Source organism: Argiope bruennichi, chromosome X1 (genome assembly GCF_947563725.1).
Source record: "Argiope bruennichi chromosome X1, qqArgBrue1.1, whole genome shotgun sequence".
NCBI classification, from domain to species: Eukaryota; Metazoa; Arthropoda; class Arachnida; order Araneae; family Araneidae; genus Argiope; species Argiope bruennichi.
The window spans coordinates 49,494,869-49,514,072 of NC_079162.1; the positions used below are offsets into that span (position 1 = coordinate 49,494,869).

Below are 19,204 nucleotides of genomic sequence, written 5' to 3' on the forward strand. Positions count from 1 at the left end.
TATGGATTTTAAAAATATTTGAGCTATAATGAGGTTATCGTAGAGTATTTTAATATAGTTTTCAACTTGTAGGATTCCAACATAGTACATTTATCTTCAACAATGTTACACATATCGATTTGAAAGCTAAAATAGAAAATAAAAAAAAGTTTGTAGTGAAATGACAGATATAAAAAAGCCAATGATTTCCTTTCCTGTACACCAAGTCTAGGAAATGATAATTTTTTATCAGCGAAACTGATAAGGTTATTGCTATCCGAAGGATAATACTTTTCTCCTGTCCCCGTACAATGTCATCAAATATTTAGAACTTCACCGAGTTTATACGTCCCAGCTTTGTTAAAAAAATACCATAAAAATAATGTTTGTTCTTTGAAAACACGCGAACTTGATGGCCCAACTTTCGAATCGGAGTAAGATAATATGTAAATCGGAAATCAGAGTTTGGATAAAGCATAACTAAAAAAGTTCTGTCAAGTTTTTGATAAAAATGGCACAGTTTGCGGTAAGTACGATTTAGTTTCATATCCATAATGTAGTTTTTGTAATTTGAAAAAGCGATCGAATTTTATTTCTAGGATGAATGTGATAATAATTGCTCCCTGCATTATAAAATTAAAAAATTATTTTTCAAAAAATAAACTGTGTTCAATATGGAAAAAATGTGGAATTTTAATTTTTTTATTAATGAAAGACCTTGGGGCATTTATTTCTTTAAAAAATTTCTTTGGTTTAAATAATTCTCCGCCGAATTTAGGACTGATTAACTTTAACAAAAATAAAGTAATAGAAAACAACTTTTTATTCTATGTCTTTACAAAATTTTTTTGACATAATGATATTTGTTATGTCAACCATTGGTGTGTTTATATAGTGACTTGATAAGTAGTTGACACATGACTCAAATGATAAGAAAAGGCACACTATTCCAATAATTGAGTCAGTAAAGTTATAACCAAGTTAATGGTCAGAAGAAAACAAACCTGAAATATATTCTCATTTTAAATAATTCGTAATCTAAAACCAATTAAAAGTGCGTTTTATTTATGATTTACTATACTACACCTAATTTACTCTACTTAAGAAGTTTAATTTAACAAATATCTATTGCTTCATATCAAAAATATTTGATCAACTCATTTTGAATTGCAACCTTTTAATGTTCCATTTTTAAAAAGGTCAACTATTAATGCAAATAATTGGATGCAATTTAGTTCTGATAGCTAATTACTTATAACTGCATTTAGCAAGTAATTTTTAATTGCATTTAGTAAATTATTTTTGATTGCATTGAAATAATTTAGATGTTCCAGGAATATGCCTATTTTAATATAAAAAAGGTGTTCATAGAAAAAGTTTTTTTTCAATCAAAATTTGAAGCAAAAGAATAAATTAAACTTTGGTATTAAATTTTAAATTATCATTTATCATTACAGGTATATCCAACCTATTTTTTCTTCGTTAAGAATATAGTTTAAAAAAAATGTTGGAGAAAAAGTTTATTGAAAAAATGAATATTTGCGATAATCTAAGAATCCAGTTTTTGTTGTAATATATTTGTATTTTAAATATTTATACTTTCCAAAATTCTTCATTTCAATGATAAATGATGTTATATTTCATATTTTTCTACTGTATAAAAACTTTTCAAAATTCTTCATTTAAATGATAAATGATGTTATATTTCATATTTTCCTACTGTATATAAAATGCATTACACATATTTTGACTAAATTAAAAGCAATAAGTTCATGAAAAACATGGCAGATTTAAAAAACAAAGGAACCAATAATGTCCATTTTTATCAGCGTATTTAAAAACATTCCATTAAATATACTATCGAAAGGATTATATAATTCTAAAACATACTGGTTTTTTAATCAGTATTTAAACGGGAAGTTCATAATGCGATTTTGTTTGTAAAAATAAAATTATCTCATTCTATTAAAAATTAAGTTTTACCTTTTGTCAGTGAGAAACCATGTTTTATATACCACTTCATTATATCATCAATTCTGCACGATTAACAATTTATAGCTGCGTTATTTATGATCAGTTCTGACTGAAAATTCATCTATTGAATTTCGCACCTCGCGATTTTCACGAGATAGTGAAATACAATAGTAATACAATATTACAGCATTACCTATAAATAATCCCAGGTTGTGCTGCAAAAGTATTTGATCATTGAAAATCGTTATATTTAAAGGTTAATCTATTATTTCTTTTATGTGTAAGCAAAAATAGGATTTGATAACATTTGTAACATTAGGGTTATGCTATTTTTTCTCATACGTCCGTGGAAATAGCACTTATTAATAAAGAAATCTTTAGAAAGTAAACATGATTTTTCATAGGGGGTCTGTATAATTAGATTATTGTATTAATTTTGAATTTTGTACTTATTTATATAATCAAAAATTTCCAAAATACTTCGTTTTGCACAGTGTGGTTATTAAAATAAAAAAAAAAGTATTTTTTGTTTGTATTAAGAAGTTTATATTTCTTTTGCACTATTTTGTTTTCAATTCACTTCTGAAGTAGGCATGCTATTCCTCTCTTACCCGGCAATATTGTGATCTCGCCAATGCTGGATCTGAAATTTCTCTGTATAATTTAAGATATACTTCTAGAACTTAGCCTTTTATAATTAATAATGTGATCTATAAAAATAGCAGCTTGCGAGGTCCATTAATTATGTTTTTCGATCAACTGACTGCAATAAATAAATAATAGATCACTTGCATATCACTTGCATATAATTGTACATTTTAGAGAGGAAATTAAAGATATTATAAAATTACCATATTATCACATGATATTTAAGCCTTTTTTAATGTGATGGCATCCGTATAATTTCGTATGATCCCCTGCTTACAAGATCGTCGCCAACGTTTTGAAATTTTGCTGTGCATACAGCGTGATCTTCATGACATCTGTGTGAAATAAATGAATAATAAACGACAAATTATATGAAAATTTACAATCCTTCGTCTAAATTTCTTAATCTGCGAGTCGGCTCCAATTTCATCTTCTACATTCTCCTCCTAATTATCTTTTTCCTTTCCTAATACATTGTCAATTATTCTATTGTTATTAAGAGAAAGCGAGTAATAGAAACAAAACTGGGTACATCCATTCTCAAGCTTGCAATTTCTCTCACTCTGATAGTAGCTAAATGGCTCATTTCCAAATTATTAGAAATTATCATATATATTAACTATCGTTCATCAATAATTGTAACTTTCTTATAATCTGTTCAGTGTAGCTGCACCAACTAACATTAAATCCCAATGATTTTCTTTTCCCATTAAAATAATTTTCTCCCAGAAGGATATAATGATTGGATTCTATCATATATGTATACAAGGCACCCACTTTAATCATGATTCAACAGCTAAATTCCATACCAGTGCAGATGGGTATATATTTCAAAACAGAAAAATGCTCTAAAAGGAGTAAACATATTTTGTTGGAGTCAATAAATATACTGCTAAAGAAATTAAGAAGTCTTTTTCTTATGCAATTTACCTATTTTATTAGTCGTATTTACTAAAATATTAACATATTAAGGTTTTAAACAAAAAGAGCTCTATTCCTCTGCGACTAAAATTGATCGAGTTACGAAGACTGGAATATCATTATTTTAGATTATTTCAATGGCTGTCTCAAGGAAGAACTGCTAATCAATCATTCTTCAATCAATCCACAGAGCTTGCTTGAGATGTCCGTTGATTTGATTGAAATAACTAAATTTTATGCTTTTACAACTCCATAAGTTTTAATCGCAGAAATGGATTTTTCGTGTAAAATCTTATTGCCAGGAATATTTATTAAGTATCAATAAAAGGAAAAGGTTATTTAAAAATTGTGATTTTTTTTTCAGAAATACTTTTACTGTTTCAAATAACATAAAATGTAAATCTTTAGGTATTTTAAAATCTCTTCCTAAATGGAAGTATATATAAAATCGGAAGTATAATGGTTTATCAATTATAACACTAGTTTATAAAGAGTCAAACAATTAGAATAGATATCCTGTGTATATTTTTTTTATCTCACACATAATTAAATTTTTTATTGTCGGTTCATTGGCTGCAGGATATAAGAGATTTTACTATGTTTTACTTCTGTAATTTTGAAATACCAAAATGATCTAATGGATTCTTCAGGTGAAGTTAACGAAATTTGTTTTTCATTGATTTTTAGTTATTTCATTCACCAATTAAACTCAGAAAATTGTAGTTATCATCTTTTCTGCTTTTTTCAATCCTCCTTTGTTTGCCTAAGCTTACTTCGGTGCTCACACTTTCGCTCTGCTAATGTAAATGTAGATATTAAATTAAGATGCTTGAAAATCTAAATTTTTTTCTCTTCTGAGATCTCAGTGTCGAAAAGCCGATTTATTTTTGGCATTATTTTTATCATTTCTTTTGTGGGATATTTCTACTGACTTATTTTCCATCTTCTCAGAATATCATATTTTTAAAGAAATTTCTAATGCCATAATAATTTCGCAATTTCAATTCCCTTTTCACCTTGATGAAGATTTCGAAATGGTATAAATCATAATATATGTTAAAAAACAAATTATTGACTTGAACAAAACTTTTCTAGGAAAACATTTTTTTCCCCTTTTTTGAACAAGAGAGATTATTTGATGGGGAAATATTAACCACAGATTAAAGTCATTCAATTTTGATTTTCATATTATTTAACATTTGGAAATAATTTAGTTCAGTTTAACTGTTAATGTCTTGTTTTGAAGCTTTTGAATTTTTCTCAGATGACGACATATCAGAATCTCTTACTTTCCACATCGAACTATCCCGAGACGTTTTGATTCGTGGCAAAATTACCACGTATCAGAATTATATATATGGTATCCACTAAAAGCTTTCTACCTCACCACTAATTTGAGAATGGCGACAGGTATTGCCACAAACCTAATGCCTAGGTATAGTAAAGAGATCATGCGCTATACGGTAAGATCGGTTATAGCACCACCTAGCGGTATACAAAGGATTTACCGTTCCTATCTCGAAAACGCTAAGATACGAGAAAAACATCAGTTACAAAATTGTAGGTCTTCGATTTAGTACGAAAAGGTACCTTTAGCGCGATAATGCTAAGAACAAAATGTGCAGAAAGAATACGTGCATTTGTTTTGTCGCGAGTTGAAATTGCGATGTTATAAAACATACCTAAAAGACAATGAAAAGCCAAATAGTTATCTCAAACCTTTATTTTCGGTGTTTAAAATGCTTATCGATGTCTGCACTGCAGATTTCGGCTCTTGTTTGAGTTTCACTACTCACACTTGTTATTATATTGGCTTGTGCGCTGCACAAACAACACTAATACATTATAGAAAGCCCTACAGTTTTGGCGGAAACCTGCTGTTTAAGTTATTCCCAGATGAAAAAGTATATTGGGGTCATTTTTTTGTTCTTGTCTTGTGATATCAAAATTTCGAAAAATGTGAACAAATATGGATTTCAAGCGTTCTGTTCTTAGTCAGAAACGGTAGCAGATGTTTACTGCCAAGGGACCAAGCACAATTTCTTTAATTTAGCTTCAAAATATTTCATAATACATAATTTTACATTGAATCAAAACCAATTACATATTAATTAGTCCTATTAAATTATTTACTTTGTTGATTTGCTTTTTTGTTCAGATGCTGACCCTAATTTTCTCTCATTGTTAAAAATTTGGTAGAATATTTGTAAAAAAAAAAAAAAAACTGTTGTCATTTTTTTTATTGACTATCAAAGAATTATCAACATTTGAATACATTTTTTATGAGAATCTTGAGATTTAATTGCTCTGAGATCTAATTCTAGAAAAACTCTTGTTATATTTCATTCTAAATTTTAGTACGTAGATCGATACAGGTTGCAGCAATAAACCTCAAGAATTTGTTGTAGCACAATCATGGAAATATTTAATCGGACTCATCGAAATTTAAGCATTTTTAAATACTTTAAATTTGATTCGAATTTGACAAAGTTCTTAAACTTCTGGATTTTTTAATAGTTATAAAATATTTCAATAGCCACAAAAATGAATTAATCGAAACAAGACTATAGTAATTAATAAATGCCTAATATTAGAAAATAATATCATATACAAAATAATACTTAATAGAATGAAATAACTAAATCTAAAAATTCATAAAAAGTTGATTGACAAGTTAATTTTCTTGAACGTCGACAATGTTTCTTTAATATATAATTGTACAAAAAGAATTAAGGCAAAAGACACAATCCATGCAAGAGAAAACATGAAAAAAAATTGCTTGTTTATTCATGTAAACCGCTTCCAATTCAAAAAGAAAGGGAAAAAAATTATCTTTGAAAGTTGTATCCTAAAGAATATTAAAGCTTCTGTCGTTTCAAGCACAGAACTTTTGATGAAATAATTTCCCATGTATTCTTCCTTTTCTTCACTCTCACTTCTAAGACCGAATTTAACAGATTTTATTGTTCAGGATGTCAATTCAGGGTGCTTCACACTCATGTGTCTTTCATTGTAATCAATGTCAATGCCTTCTTGACAAAGAATGCATTCAACTTTGTATCGATTGCGTCTGGATGACATAACATGCTAAATGAATAAATATATGCTCTTATAATGGAGGTTATATGAAATGAATGTAGAAAATAAATTCAAACGGTTTTTATATAAAAAAAACTTTCCAATATATATATTCAGCAGGAATTCAGATGCATTTCGAGTCCGAGACGAATAAGGTCGCTGCAAAAATAAAAATTTACTATCTATCGAACATGAACAATATAAATTTCAGAAAAGATATGATATTGTTTTTTAAAAAAGCCAAAGAAAATATTTTGTAAATATATGTACAAACTTATTCTTTTATGTCCTGTTTTGTAAAATATGAAAAAGGAAACACTTAAAGACTAAAATCCCCTTGTACTTATTTAAATGTATATATTTAACTTAAAACTTAGACTTAAAGAGACTTAAAAACCAATGCAGTATATTAAAAAATAATTAGATCCCAACTTCCTACCTTCATTTTTAGGCGCTTGTTCTAATCGTCAAATACTTGTTTCCCTCAGAGATATTGTAATCTGATATTACCAAAAAATGTTTTTTCTCTATTGCATGCATTAATTTTTCTTAATGTTTTATATATAAATAATCTATGAATAAATATTTTAATTATCGTTTTATTAAAACACCTTTATCCAAAGTCAAACAAAAATTTAGATGCCCTTGGGATTATTTAGTTTTTATTTTGTCGTAGAAAGTAATTTAAAGAAAAATCAAAGAAAAAAAAAGGGAAAAATGGAAAAACAATGGAATTAAAGAAAAAAAGAATTTGAATCTCGAGACACAAGTCGTTGATCAGCTGATATTCTTTATTTGAAACAATATTTGGGCCACGGTGGCCAAGTCTCGGTTTCGGAACTGGAGGGTTTCGGGTTCGAGGCCCGATTCCACCGAAGAACCATTGTGTAAGTGGGTTTGGAGAGGGATCGTGCCAGTTCAGGTGTCGTCCTCGTCATCTGACCGCGGTTCAAAATTACTAGGTCCGTCCCAAAATAGCCCTAGTGTTGGTTTAAAAAGGGATGTTAATTTATCTAAACTAAATTAAAACTTGAAACAATATTTAGAAAAGCGATACTCAGCTCTTGTCCGATCTTCCGTCAAGAGATGCGAAAAACATGAAAAATTCAAAAAATAATTGTCCAAACAAAATTAAGAGAATAGAAAAGCTGCATGCGGTTAATGTAAAACAAATTTTCTACCTTAAAAGAATGTAGATATTTTTCATATTTATTTTTCTTTATTTTATTGAACACTAATGAAGAACTCACTGGTAATATTTTCGTCATCACAAAATTCCCCTGCGCCAGTGGCTTAGGAAGATTAAGTGGTTCCAGTTGCAAACAAAGTATTGCTCTTTTTTTTCTTTCTCAAATACTGATATATCTGCACATCTTACCCACTCTCGCGCTACAGCATTGACAGCTGATTAACAGATTTAATGTAAGGAAAAACAGTAAAATTATTGAACTTATATATATATTTTTCTGATATAATTAATAATTGCATGTGAATCATAGAGTTTTTGGCTGGAAGGCTATTCATTGAACTACTTTCAGGCTAGCAACTTATTAAGAATAAATAGCACCTTTTGCACAAGTACTTATTCTTCTTCAGACATATTCGATTTAAAAATTAAATAAGTATACTAGCATTTTGTCTATACTTATACTAACAATGATTATAATTAATAATAACTATTATTAATTATATATAATTAATATTATAATTAATGCTAATATTAATTATTTTAACAATTAATAATATATAATTATGCTAACATTTTGTCTATGTGGTCTCCCCCCCCCCAAGAGTGAAGTCTGGCCTTCCTCCAGAGTATCTACGCCACTGCTACGAATGACACTCCTTGATGTACGGACTCATGCATTGAAAATCTTTGTATCAAATTGATGTTCTGCTAACAGGGAGAAAGGTTTTAAACACGTTGTCATAGTGACAAGAGTGTTTCCTCTGTTATTTACCAAAGAAAACTTATCACCCACTACAATCTGTTATCTGAAGATTAGAAATATGATGACATTCATTGAAAACGAATGTGTCAAAACAAAATCAATTTCAAAAAAAGAAAAAAAAATCTGAACTAAAATATATAGTTATGAATGAATAGGTTTTTTGATTAACCACCTTTTTATAATATAACAGATTGGTGTCCCAAGTTTAAGTTCCATATGTATATGCTTATTCATGTTAAATCTGATATGAACTTGAACAATGTCTTCGCGTTAGTATGGTGTGAATGTTTGGAGTTACGTTCGACTCGGGTATTATTTTTCTGTGAATCAAGACTAAGAGTCTCCGCTCTAAATAGCTCTGTTGTAGTATTAATGTGTGTAACATCAGCATTTCGAATGAAAAGTTGAAATTTCAAATAATTTCATAAAATCAGAATTTCAACTGTAATTGATGGTAATGACATGTCAAAAAAAGTGTTAATAATGAAAATATTTAAAAACATATTTCTGTTATGCAGAATCCGAATGCTCTTTGATTGTTAAATGCTTTTTGATACATTACAAATAATTATTTTTCCATACAGAAAGTAATGTATAACTTTTTTCTAATGTAACACTTTTCATAAATATTAATTTTAATAATTTTATATATTTTACTCCTTCATTTTTCTTACTTATTTCCTATACTAATATTTAAAAGTTCAGTTTCCTCTTTAAAAGTTAATAAACAAATTTTTTTTTCGCTAAATGTATACAGCACATGCGCTTTAAAAGATTTCATTTCATAATATCTGCTTAAGTCAAAGTTCCTCTATCTGTAGATCAGCAGACAAGTTTAACTTTGTATCAGTAATAATCAGATATGCATTAAAAATAATTCTTCGATATTAAGTCACCTGTTTAAATAAGAAATTGTGAGTAAAAAACTAAAGCTAAATGTCATCAAATGCTGGAAGTTATTAGTTATTTATAGGTGGAAAACAGTTTTAATTCTGTAGAAAACTGATAAATCAACAAAATTTCGAATAAACGTTTTTTTTTTTTTTTTTGCCGAATAATTTTTAGGAATGTAAATTTTGGAATTTGGTTGATAGAATTAAAGCAAAAAAAGGTAGATTTAAAATTAGCAGTAAAATCTTCTATAACATATCTAATATTATAGAAATATTTTCAAATAAGATAAGCATAATTATCTTAAATAATTATAAATATAATTAAAAGTTTTCTTAAAACTTGTTTTCATTAGTTTTCTAAAAGGTAGAAGTTTTTTTTCTTTTTAAATCATAATTCCATTTTTCAAAACAAGAATCGCAAAATGTGAAGCTCTGATAGAAATATTCTAAATTATTATTCACTTTTTTACTTTAATCACTTATTTTATCCTTGCTATGTCATGCAGCTTTCATCAGAGAACTAATTCGTTTTATTTTAATGCCGTTCATGATAACATTTTAAAATTCATTTTAAGTAATTTGTTGTGTATTAAACCGATAACACCCAATTTGATTTAAAGAATAGGTTTCGGCAAGTTTCTTTTAAATTATGTCGGAAACATCAAGGTTAAGATTACTATAAATTAAAATTCCCCAAAAAAGGTTTTCATTCTCTTAATAAGTTTTAGAATTGTCGAAAAATATCATTAAAATTTTTTTTTGTATATATATATATATATATATATAATATAATATGTATGTAACAGATATTGCGAAAACGTTATTAAATATCAAAGAATAAGGCCTACTTTCGATTTCCTTGCATTACATAGAAAAAATGAAGCCAAAATAAATTAAATAAAGCAAATAAAAATGATGACACTTTGACTTCAAATTCTGGCTTAAAAAATGATAACTATCAAATTATTTAGAAATTTGGAAAAAATATATTAGTTTCTTAAACTATGCAAAAAAGAAGCAATAAAATGCGTTCAATTTAATCACGGAAGGTAAATGTAATTGTCCTATAAATAAGACTGGGAATAAAGGTTTAGTAACGTTATTGCACAAAAGTCAATACATAATTTATAAGCAAAAAAAAAAAAAAACCTTTTTAAATGATAATCTAGCCAAAAATTGGTGCTTAAATCATTAAATAAATTTTGATCATATTTTTAAATACAATAGAATTTGATTATCTAGGCTCCTGTCAAACAAATACTTCGTTAACAGAACCGGTATTAGAAAATCGAACTCTGTGCTTTTCATTTTTTATTTAAATCGCCAAATTTTTCAGAAAAAGCTGTCAAAGTTGACCTTAGAACCAATTTTCATGACAGAAGGTCATTAATAAGACGTGATCTTTTCTAATTTAAGAAATTATTTAGAGATAAGTCATAACACTGACTCTCCGACCCACCCGAAGGCACACGGATAATAAATATTTAATGACCGGACCGCTGCAACAGCAACATTGGCGGGAACTATGGTTGAGTCCTAAGGGCAATCACCGGCCACGGTATAACCCTTCGCTAAGGAAGTACGTCCCGTCATCGATGGGAGGAGCCAGATCCCCACGTTTTCGTGTATCCTCCAGGGCGGTGAAATTCAACCACCATGCCTGAAGCATCTCCTGTACATTTTGAGGTGCCCCCGGGGTATATTTTAGAGATAAAAATAGTAATACAATTTCATTTCTAACACTTCAACATTGATGTGAAAAAAATTTCTTGATTTCATTTTCATAAAAAATTGACATTACAAATGTGTTGGGAAAATTTTGAATTTTGAGGACAATAATGAATGGAAAAATATAAAAGTGAAGTATCAATCGCAAATCTTTTTAAAAAAATTACTTAAAAAAAATCCATGTAAAAAGTTTGATAGATAATAAAAATACTTGCTAAAATGTAAAGTTCGAATAAATAATTTTAGTAAATCTTGTAAAAGGAAAAGAAGCAATGACTTATAATTTAGTCTCTATTAACTACGTTTTCGTTTATCTAAGGTAATCGGAGACCTAATCAGCTAGAATAACTAAAGCTCTAAAGCAAGATTGCATATTTTATTTTTTGTGCGAAAGTACCAGGAAAAATATTCCTTTACAGAAAGAAAGGAAATCCATTGCATATCCGATGATTATGATTGATAAACTAAGCACAATAAAAAAGCTAATTCATCAAAATTGAATCGGTTTAAACGGATATATAAAATTGTATATTTTAAAATCATACAAGCAAAAATATAATTTCATTAATACAAAGTGAGCAAAAAGTAATTTCATGAATTCAGTGCTAAACTCAGTTTCAATATGGTGAAAAACGAAAGGTAGATTAACATATAATAACAGGCTATTCAGCAGATCATATTAGAAAATTCTTTACATATCTGATGATTATGACCGATAAAAGTAAGCGCGTTGAAAATGCAAATTCATTAAAATTGAATCAATATATGGCAAATACATATTTTAAAATCATAAAGGTTACATTATTTTTAATAAATACAAAATGAGCAAAAAATGATAAACATAAAGCTAAACTTGTTTTAAAATATGTTGAAACAAGGAAGATACATAAATTATATGAAACGGTTAACGGCTTTGCGCAATTTTATATATGAAATGCAAATAATATTCTGAAATATACATTTTTAAATCTCACAGTGAATTGTATGGTTTGCAAAATATTATGGTATTTATTAAAATGCATTATATGTAATACAAAACTTTTTAATCTAGGAAATACAGATATTAATAGTATCTCAAAATAGAATTTATATCTCACGTGACATATCATTAGTTGCAAATATAAATCAGAGAAATCATGATATTTAAAGTACGTATAATATCAACACAATTGAGCCTACAGACAGACGAACTCAATACAAGAATCTAAAAATAAGCGCTTTTCCCTTATTCAATATATATATATATATATATATATATATATATATATATATATATATATATATATATATATATATATATATATATCGAATGATTATATAAAAAAACTATCTCAATATACGAGACCGTAACTATCATACCGTTCACAGGAGAAGAATAAGATTTTGGTTCGAGGTATTTTGAAGTATGCGCTCTAGAATAGTATGGGAAAAAAAACCCACCCACCAGTTTAACAATTAGGGTTACAGTGACAAATTTCAAACTTTTCAGATAGCAGCATCAACTTTTTTTTAATTGGAATGTGTTCTCCATCCCAAAAAACAATAAATAACGTTGGAATGGTACCAGTAGCACGAAAATTATCAGCGGTAGACTGACTGAGAAGAAAAGATAATTTATTTTATAATTATCCGGTATATATATGAAGATAATGTTAAAGGCATATTTAAATTATATATATATTTATTTTCATACGTGTCAGAACACATTTGCAAGTCATGCACCAGGAGACGATGACGAAGACTGGGGACCAGATTTTGAAGGAGAGGTGAGCCATTTTTTGTGTTAAATATTCGTACTTCTAACAATTCAAAAAAAAAATATTCTCTTTTATTTCCATGTCATCTTTTCAATCGATTCATAACGTGCCCCCTTCTGGGGAAAATTATTATTTACTTTAATATTTATCCACAGAAAAAATTAATATCCCCCCCTCCCCCCCCAAATCATTCCTTGCATGAAAACATCGTCATCAGAACTATTTTAAAAAATGAAGATAATAGTTTAAATGATCGAATACTTTTAACGTTATCAGTACCTAGCATATTTATTACAAAAATTTTTTATATGTCCGTTGAAAATTTTTTCCAAACATTCATTCGATAAATCTTTTGTATTCTTGATTTCTTTTTTGATGTATATTCTTCACTTTTGGCTTACCATGTCCCTGATTCAAAAATTATTTGTTAAAAATTAAATAAACATTTCTGAGCAGGTTTCATCATATTAAAGACTATCATGTATTATTTCACATGAAATTATTAAAATCGTAGCCAGCTGATATAATCATTTTTTTAGAATGAAGACAATTATACAGACATTGGTTTCAAATAATATAAGCAGGAAAGGCATTCGTAATTGGGGGCTTGCAAGTTCGGGATCTCCTCGATTTGAATACAAATATTATTTTAGTCCTTCTTTCTGTCATAAATGTTACAGCTTTATCGGGAATAGCTTGATTTGCAAGATTTGGATACGTGTGATAGTCTCCAATCTTCTTCAAATCAGCACCTTCAAGTGAGCAGAAAACAATTTTGTTTGCCTATTTTACGATTCATTTAATGCAAAATTTAATAGAACTAATATGGTACAATCTCTCTTAATCGGCAACAAAATGACTTGGATGACTACGTATAAGGTATTGTGATGAATAATAAAACATACATAAAGAAATGAACTGTTGTGCATTTTTGAAGCATGAATTGCAGTTTTTCAACAGCATCTTTTCTAAATGTATAGACGTGGTTTGTAAAATCCACAGTGTGAGAACTTAATCAATTGCACTTGAAGGTTTTAAGACTTAAGTCCAATCGAATTGTAATTTTAACATAAAAAAATATCTTACAGCAATTTTATTCGCTTTTGTTAGTGAACTTTCTATCTAAAATCGGCCTCTAAGTTTGTAACCAGATATGTTAACGGATACAGGGGCGAGGGTGGAGGGAGCTTTAATACTGATTTTTCGCTAATTAAGTAAGAGGTGATTAACCTAAGAAGAAAAGTTAAATTAGAAAGTTGTACGTAATAAAAATACTTATAAAATGAGGTATAGAAGGTAATAATAGTTTTAACAAGAGTACATTTTTAAAAAGTGCAAATATGAAATAATATCTTTTATTTAAAAAAAAATTGAATTTTATGGAATACCACTTAAGGTGCGTACTATATATAAAGAAATAATTGGTGAAATCTTCAATGCAATATCTGTATTTTTTTTTTTTTTTTTTTTTTTTGAAAATTGACTTTTTTTTTTTTAACAGAGTCGATGAAAAAATGCTTACAAATACTTTTCTATCGGTCGAAATTCGTGAACAGAATTTTTGTTTTTTATTTTAAAAGTGTTATTCTACGACTTCAAATGGCATCATAGGGGTTGATTTTTTTAAAAAAAGGGTTCAAAATTAAATTTGAAAAGAAAAAAAAACTACCCTTATTTTGTCAGTGGCGATTGATTCTCGAGAAAAAATAAAAATAGCGTTCACGAGCGTAACGGTAATTTTAAAATGAATTCAGACTTAAAAATAGAAGCAAAATGTTTTTAAATTGAATTCTTACCACTTTTTTTTTTTTTCAAAATCGACCATTATGATATTACGTGAAATTCAGGAATGACACTTTTAGAATAAAATGCTGGGTTTTTTGTTGTTTTTTTAATGCAAATTTTGACTGATAGACAAATATTTGTAGGCTTTTTTCAAGAACCTTTTTGTTTCTTTCTTTCTGATAAAGTCGAATTTTTCAAAATAGTTTTGTAGATATTGATATGAAAATTCTACTGCTTGTTGCGTCCTTTATAATGCGCATTTCAGGGGAATTCCAAAACTTTCTCTCAAATAAATACATAAAAAAAATAAGAAGTTTTCAAAATTTGCATTTTTTTTCTATATTTTATTTTGTTCTGATTAAGTTGTAATTACGTTTCATACTTCATTTTAAAAATATTATAAATGCCTACAAATTCCTATTTAAAAATTTCCTCTATAGAAAATGGTTTATTTATTTATATTCGAAAAAATGCGACAAATATAAATATTGACTGCATCTCAAAAAAATCTAATCCCTCGTTATTTTTCAATTTAAAGTTTTCATTGTCCTGCAAATTGCTTACGGCTCAGATACAAAAAAAAGCAAAAAGGATATCTTCAGATGCTGTTGAACAAGGGTATCCGCTTTAACTGTGTCCCAGCAGCTGTTTTCTTTGTTATTAAATATAGTTATTTGCTTTACATGAAATAATATTTTGTGTTGTTTGAGCCAATAATTGCATTGTTGAAAAAATTAAGTATTTGACCATTTTATAGAATTTCTATTAGTCATAATTAGTAAAATATTCTTAGTACACTAATATTCCAAACAAAAAATAGTTCCAAAAATAGCAATAGAGTTATGAAGCATTGAATTTCATTATTTTAGATTTGTCATCCACTGCCTCGGGTAATTGCCGTCAGTTGATTAACGGATTTTTCCCTCGAAAATATCAATGAAGTGATAAAAAATAGTGATATTCAAAGTTTTAAAACGCGGTCAGTTTAAGTCCTTGAAAAATGGAATTTTTTAGATATTTGTATGGCAAAAACTTTTTATTTAATGTTACTAGTAAGAATGACGAGCAAAAAAAAAAAAAAAAATTAAAATCGTACTATTTTCAGCAGCAATTTATTGATTCAAGTTTCATAAAATGTCATTTTTTACGCATTTAAACCATTTTTCCAATAGGAAGTGTATAATATCTTTGAAGGTTTAGAAATTATGCACTGAATTACGATAAGAGATCTATCTCAAATTCGAATTTAAATCTTTAAAAAATTTAAGTGTTGTTCAGATATTACATACTCCTTACGATAGTTTATACATGATTCCTACGAATTTTTATTCAAACAATAGCCAATTATTTATTAATAATCATAAGAATAAATAAATATTTTAAATCATCTCAAATTTCTATGAAAAGCAAATTGTGAAAAGAGATAATAACTCTAAAATATTATCAATTCAACATTGTTAAAGTAATTCTTTTTCAGTTATGCTCACAAGAGATAGAAGATAACAAGATAAATGAGATTCGGGAGGGTAAGTAAAAAATATTTGTTAAATATTATTGACAGTTTATACATCAGAAAAAAAAACCCTCTTCTTTTAGCATGATTTTACACTTTTTTGTTAAATTTATAATCAAACCTTCTACATCATTTTCAGCATTTATTTCTATCATAGTATGTTTAAATCTATAGCAGTTATGGAATATATTTTCAGCAAATCTACTCAGAAATTCAACAAATGATGGTAATGTCTTGAGTGAAGATAATACTCAGACTGTTCAGACATTTACTGGAAACCATATTGTAAATGCTAGGAAAACTGGAGCCATTCCGAAATCCGGTTTCTCATACCTCAGTAACACAAATGATAATAAAGCTTTCCTGGCCATTGGGATACAATCCGGAAATAACATTCAGCCACAAAGGCAAGCTTCACAACCAGCAGCACAATCAGGGAATGCATCCATGAATTCAGAAAATTCTCAAATACAATCACCAACTCGAACAACTTCGGATAATAACACGGTGACGAAAAAAACTCCAAGAAAACTTAAACCGGAAGCGTTTTCTTTTTTGAACAAGTTGCCACAGAGAAATGTTTCCGAAAATGGCAGTGGCGTTAGTAAAGAAAGGAAAACTTTGACTCCAACAGCCTTTTCTCATGCTGAGAAATTGAGCTTTTCTAGATCACAAGGAAATAGCATCATGGCACTTAATGATACCCCAGAAGCATCTGCCAACGAAATTCCATCGGCACCACCTTTAGAAAATACACCAAGCAATTATGAAACCATTACCGAAGATTCTTTTTCTGAATTTGATTTGACGTCCATTGGTAATACAACAAATAAAGAAGATGAGAAGCCACCACTTCCGGCAAGGCCGCCACCAGTTTTCAAATATCCCCCAGAAACATTTTCATCACCAAGACCAATATCTATTGAGTCTACTTGCACTCCCGCCGTTTCTCAACCTCTTTCACAGTCTGCTCCAGTTTACCCAAAACTTAACAGTTCTATTTCTCCACCAGATTCTGCTATTTCCCATCCACCTTTACAATCTGCACCAGTTTACCCAAAACTTAACAGCTCTATTTCTCCACCAGATTCTGCTATTTCCCATCCACCTTTACAATCTGTACCAGTTTACCCAAAACCTAACAGTTCTATTTCTCCACCAGATTCCACTATTTCCCATCCACCTTTACAATCTGCACCAGTTTACCCAAAACTTAACAGTTCTATTTCCCCACCAGATTCCACTATTTCCCATCCACCTTTACAATCTGCACCAGCTTATCCAAAACTTGGACATTCTATCTCTTCACCAGATTCTGGTTTAAAATATAATAATGCGACTCCACAAGACAGAATATTAAACAAGATGAATAACAGAAAGAGCCTTCCAGCCATTCCAGTCTGTCCTGCCGTCCCAAAGCGACCTCTACCTCCTTTACCCATGTCAAATACCAATAATGTTAGCAAAGTAAAATCCCAAAATGATACAATTAGGCTTGAAAGCTCTGATTCTATGAATGAAGAAAAATGGCTTGAAGAAGCACCCACAATCCATGGCACGATATTCAATCACCAAGTGAATGAGCTTCCGATATTTGAAGAATCTGTTCAGCGTACAGCTTTTAAGGAGCCAGTATTGCAAGAACAGTTGATCCCAAGTCCTCAACAGCGGTTAGCTCAAATTCTTACAAATCAAACCAGTGTTGATAGCACGATATTGCGATCACAACAGAAAATAGCTTCAGCTATAGCTTCAAGAGTTACTGGATCTCAAAGCAGTTCCATTTCAAGGCTTCAAACAACTGAAGAATCCGATTTTCATAATGGTGGAAGACCCAAAGAACTTATTAGAACGATGCCAGGAAGGTAAGGTATTTTTGATTAATATTTACATTAATTTTAATTTTATGTAACATATATTAATGTAGTAAAATGCTACTTAAAATTATAGACTATCTGTGAAATAATAAATATGTTTGCCGAATATAAAATAATCGAAAATGCAGTTTAAATAGCACAGATAGATAATTATGGATATCTGGGTCTTTTAGATTTTAATCTATAAATTCATTAATCAAAAAAGAATAATAATTAATCTTCAGATCAAATGTTGATTGTCTACTCTAGAGTCAAATCTAGAATTTCAATGCTGTACAAAGCACAAGGAAAACAAAGCACAAATAAATAACGAAATATAAAAAAAATATTACAACAATGCATCATAATTGTATTAGAGAAAACAATTCATTATTTCAAAGTTTATTCCCAAGCTATCTTTTGGTATAGCAAAATTTAAAAAATACAGTCAATCTTAAACTTTGTAATTAGTCAAAAAAAAAAAATATGTAGAATTTTTTATAACGGAAAATAATTCAGATAAATATATTTGTAAAACAAAGGAAGTATTTAAAACATAATTAAAAATTTCTAAAAGATTTTATACTTTATTATCATGAGATTTTATTCTTCATGGCTAATAATTTAATAATTAAAAATTTAACTAAATGTTATTTAGAATGGTACTGAACACAGCCGTTGGCCATGATAACTTGAGAATACTTTATTTCTCATTTCTTAGAAACTTTATCATAAAGCTTTCCATCAGGTGTCAAAAAAAAAAAAAATCTACCCCAAATTTTTTAAAATTCTATTTATGTGGATATGAAATTTAATTAAGTCTGTTTTCAATGTAATTCTTTAATAAATGGCTCTCAAAAATTTACTACGACAAAAAATTACATAGAAATTCTCAATGTGCAAAAAATATTATGACAACAGTTATATCGAGAAGAAATTATAGGCTCGAAGCTCAGAACATGGTTCAAAATAATAATGTTCATCTCAATTACTGTTCAGCTTCAAGACAAGATTATGAACTAAACAGATCAAAATGTAGGTATAGAAATTAAAAATACTAAGTGGATATAAGCTTCATCCACCTTTATGGTAACTTAACAATAATTTTCAAAAATCCAAT

The 19,204-nt window shown here is 28.5% G+C and overlaps 1 protein-coding gene across 2 annotated transcripts in view; it reads left to right on the top strand.

Annotated features, from left to right (window-relative positions):
* The first annotated feature begins 275 nt into the window (after positions 1-275).
* LOC129958180 (uncharacterized) overlaps positions 276-19,204 on the top strand; it is a 45,745-nt gene continuing 26,816 nt past the window's right edge. Inside the window, exons 1-4 of one of the 2 annotated variants that reach the window (XM_056070445.1) lie at positions 276-505; positions 12,874-12,939; positions 16,193-16,241; positions 16,425-18,093. In XM_056070445.1, the coding sequence (XP_055926420.1) occupies positions 491-505; positions 12,874-12,939; positions 16,193-16,241; positions 16,425-18,093 (1,799 nt within the window). In that variant the 5' untranslated portion in view covers positions 276-490. The remainder of the gene's footprint in view (positions 506-12,873; positions 12,940-16,192; positions 16,242-16,424; positions 18,094-19,204) is intronic. The other variant, XM_056070446.1, reaches the window with a different exon arrangement.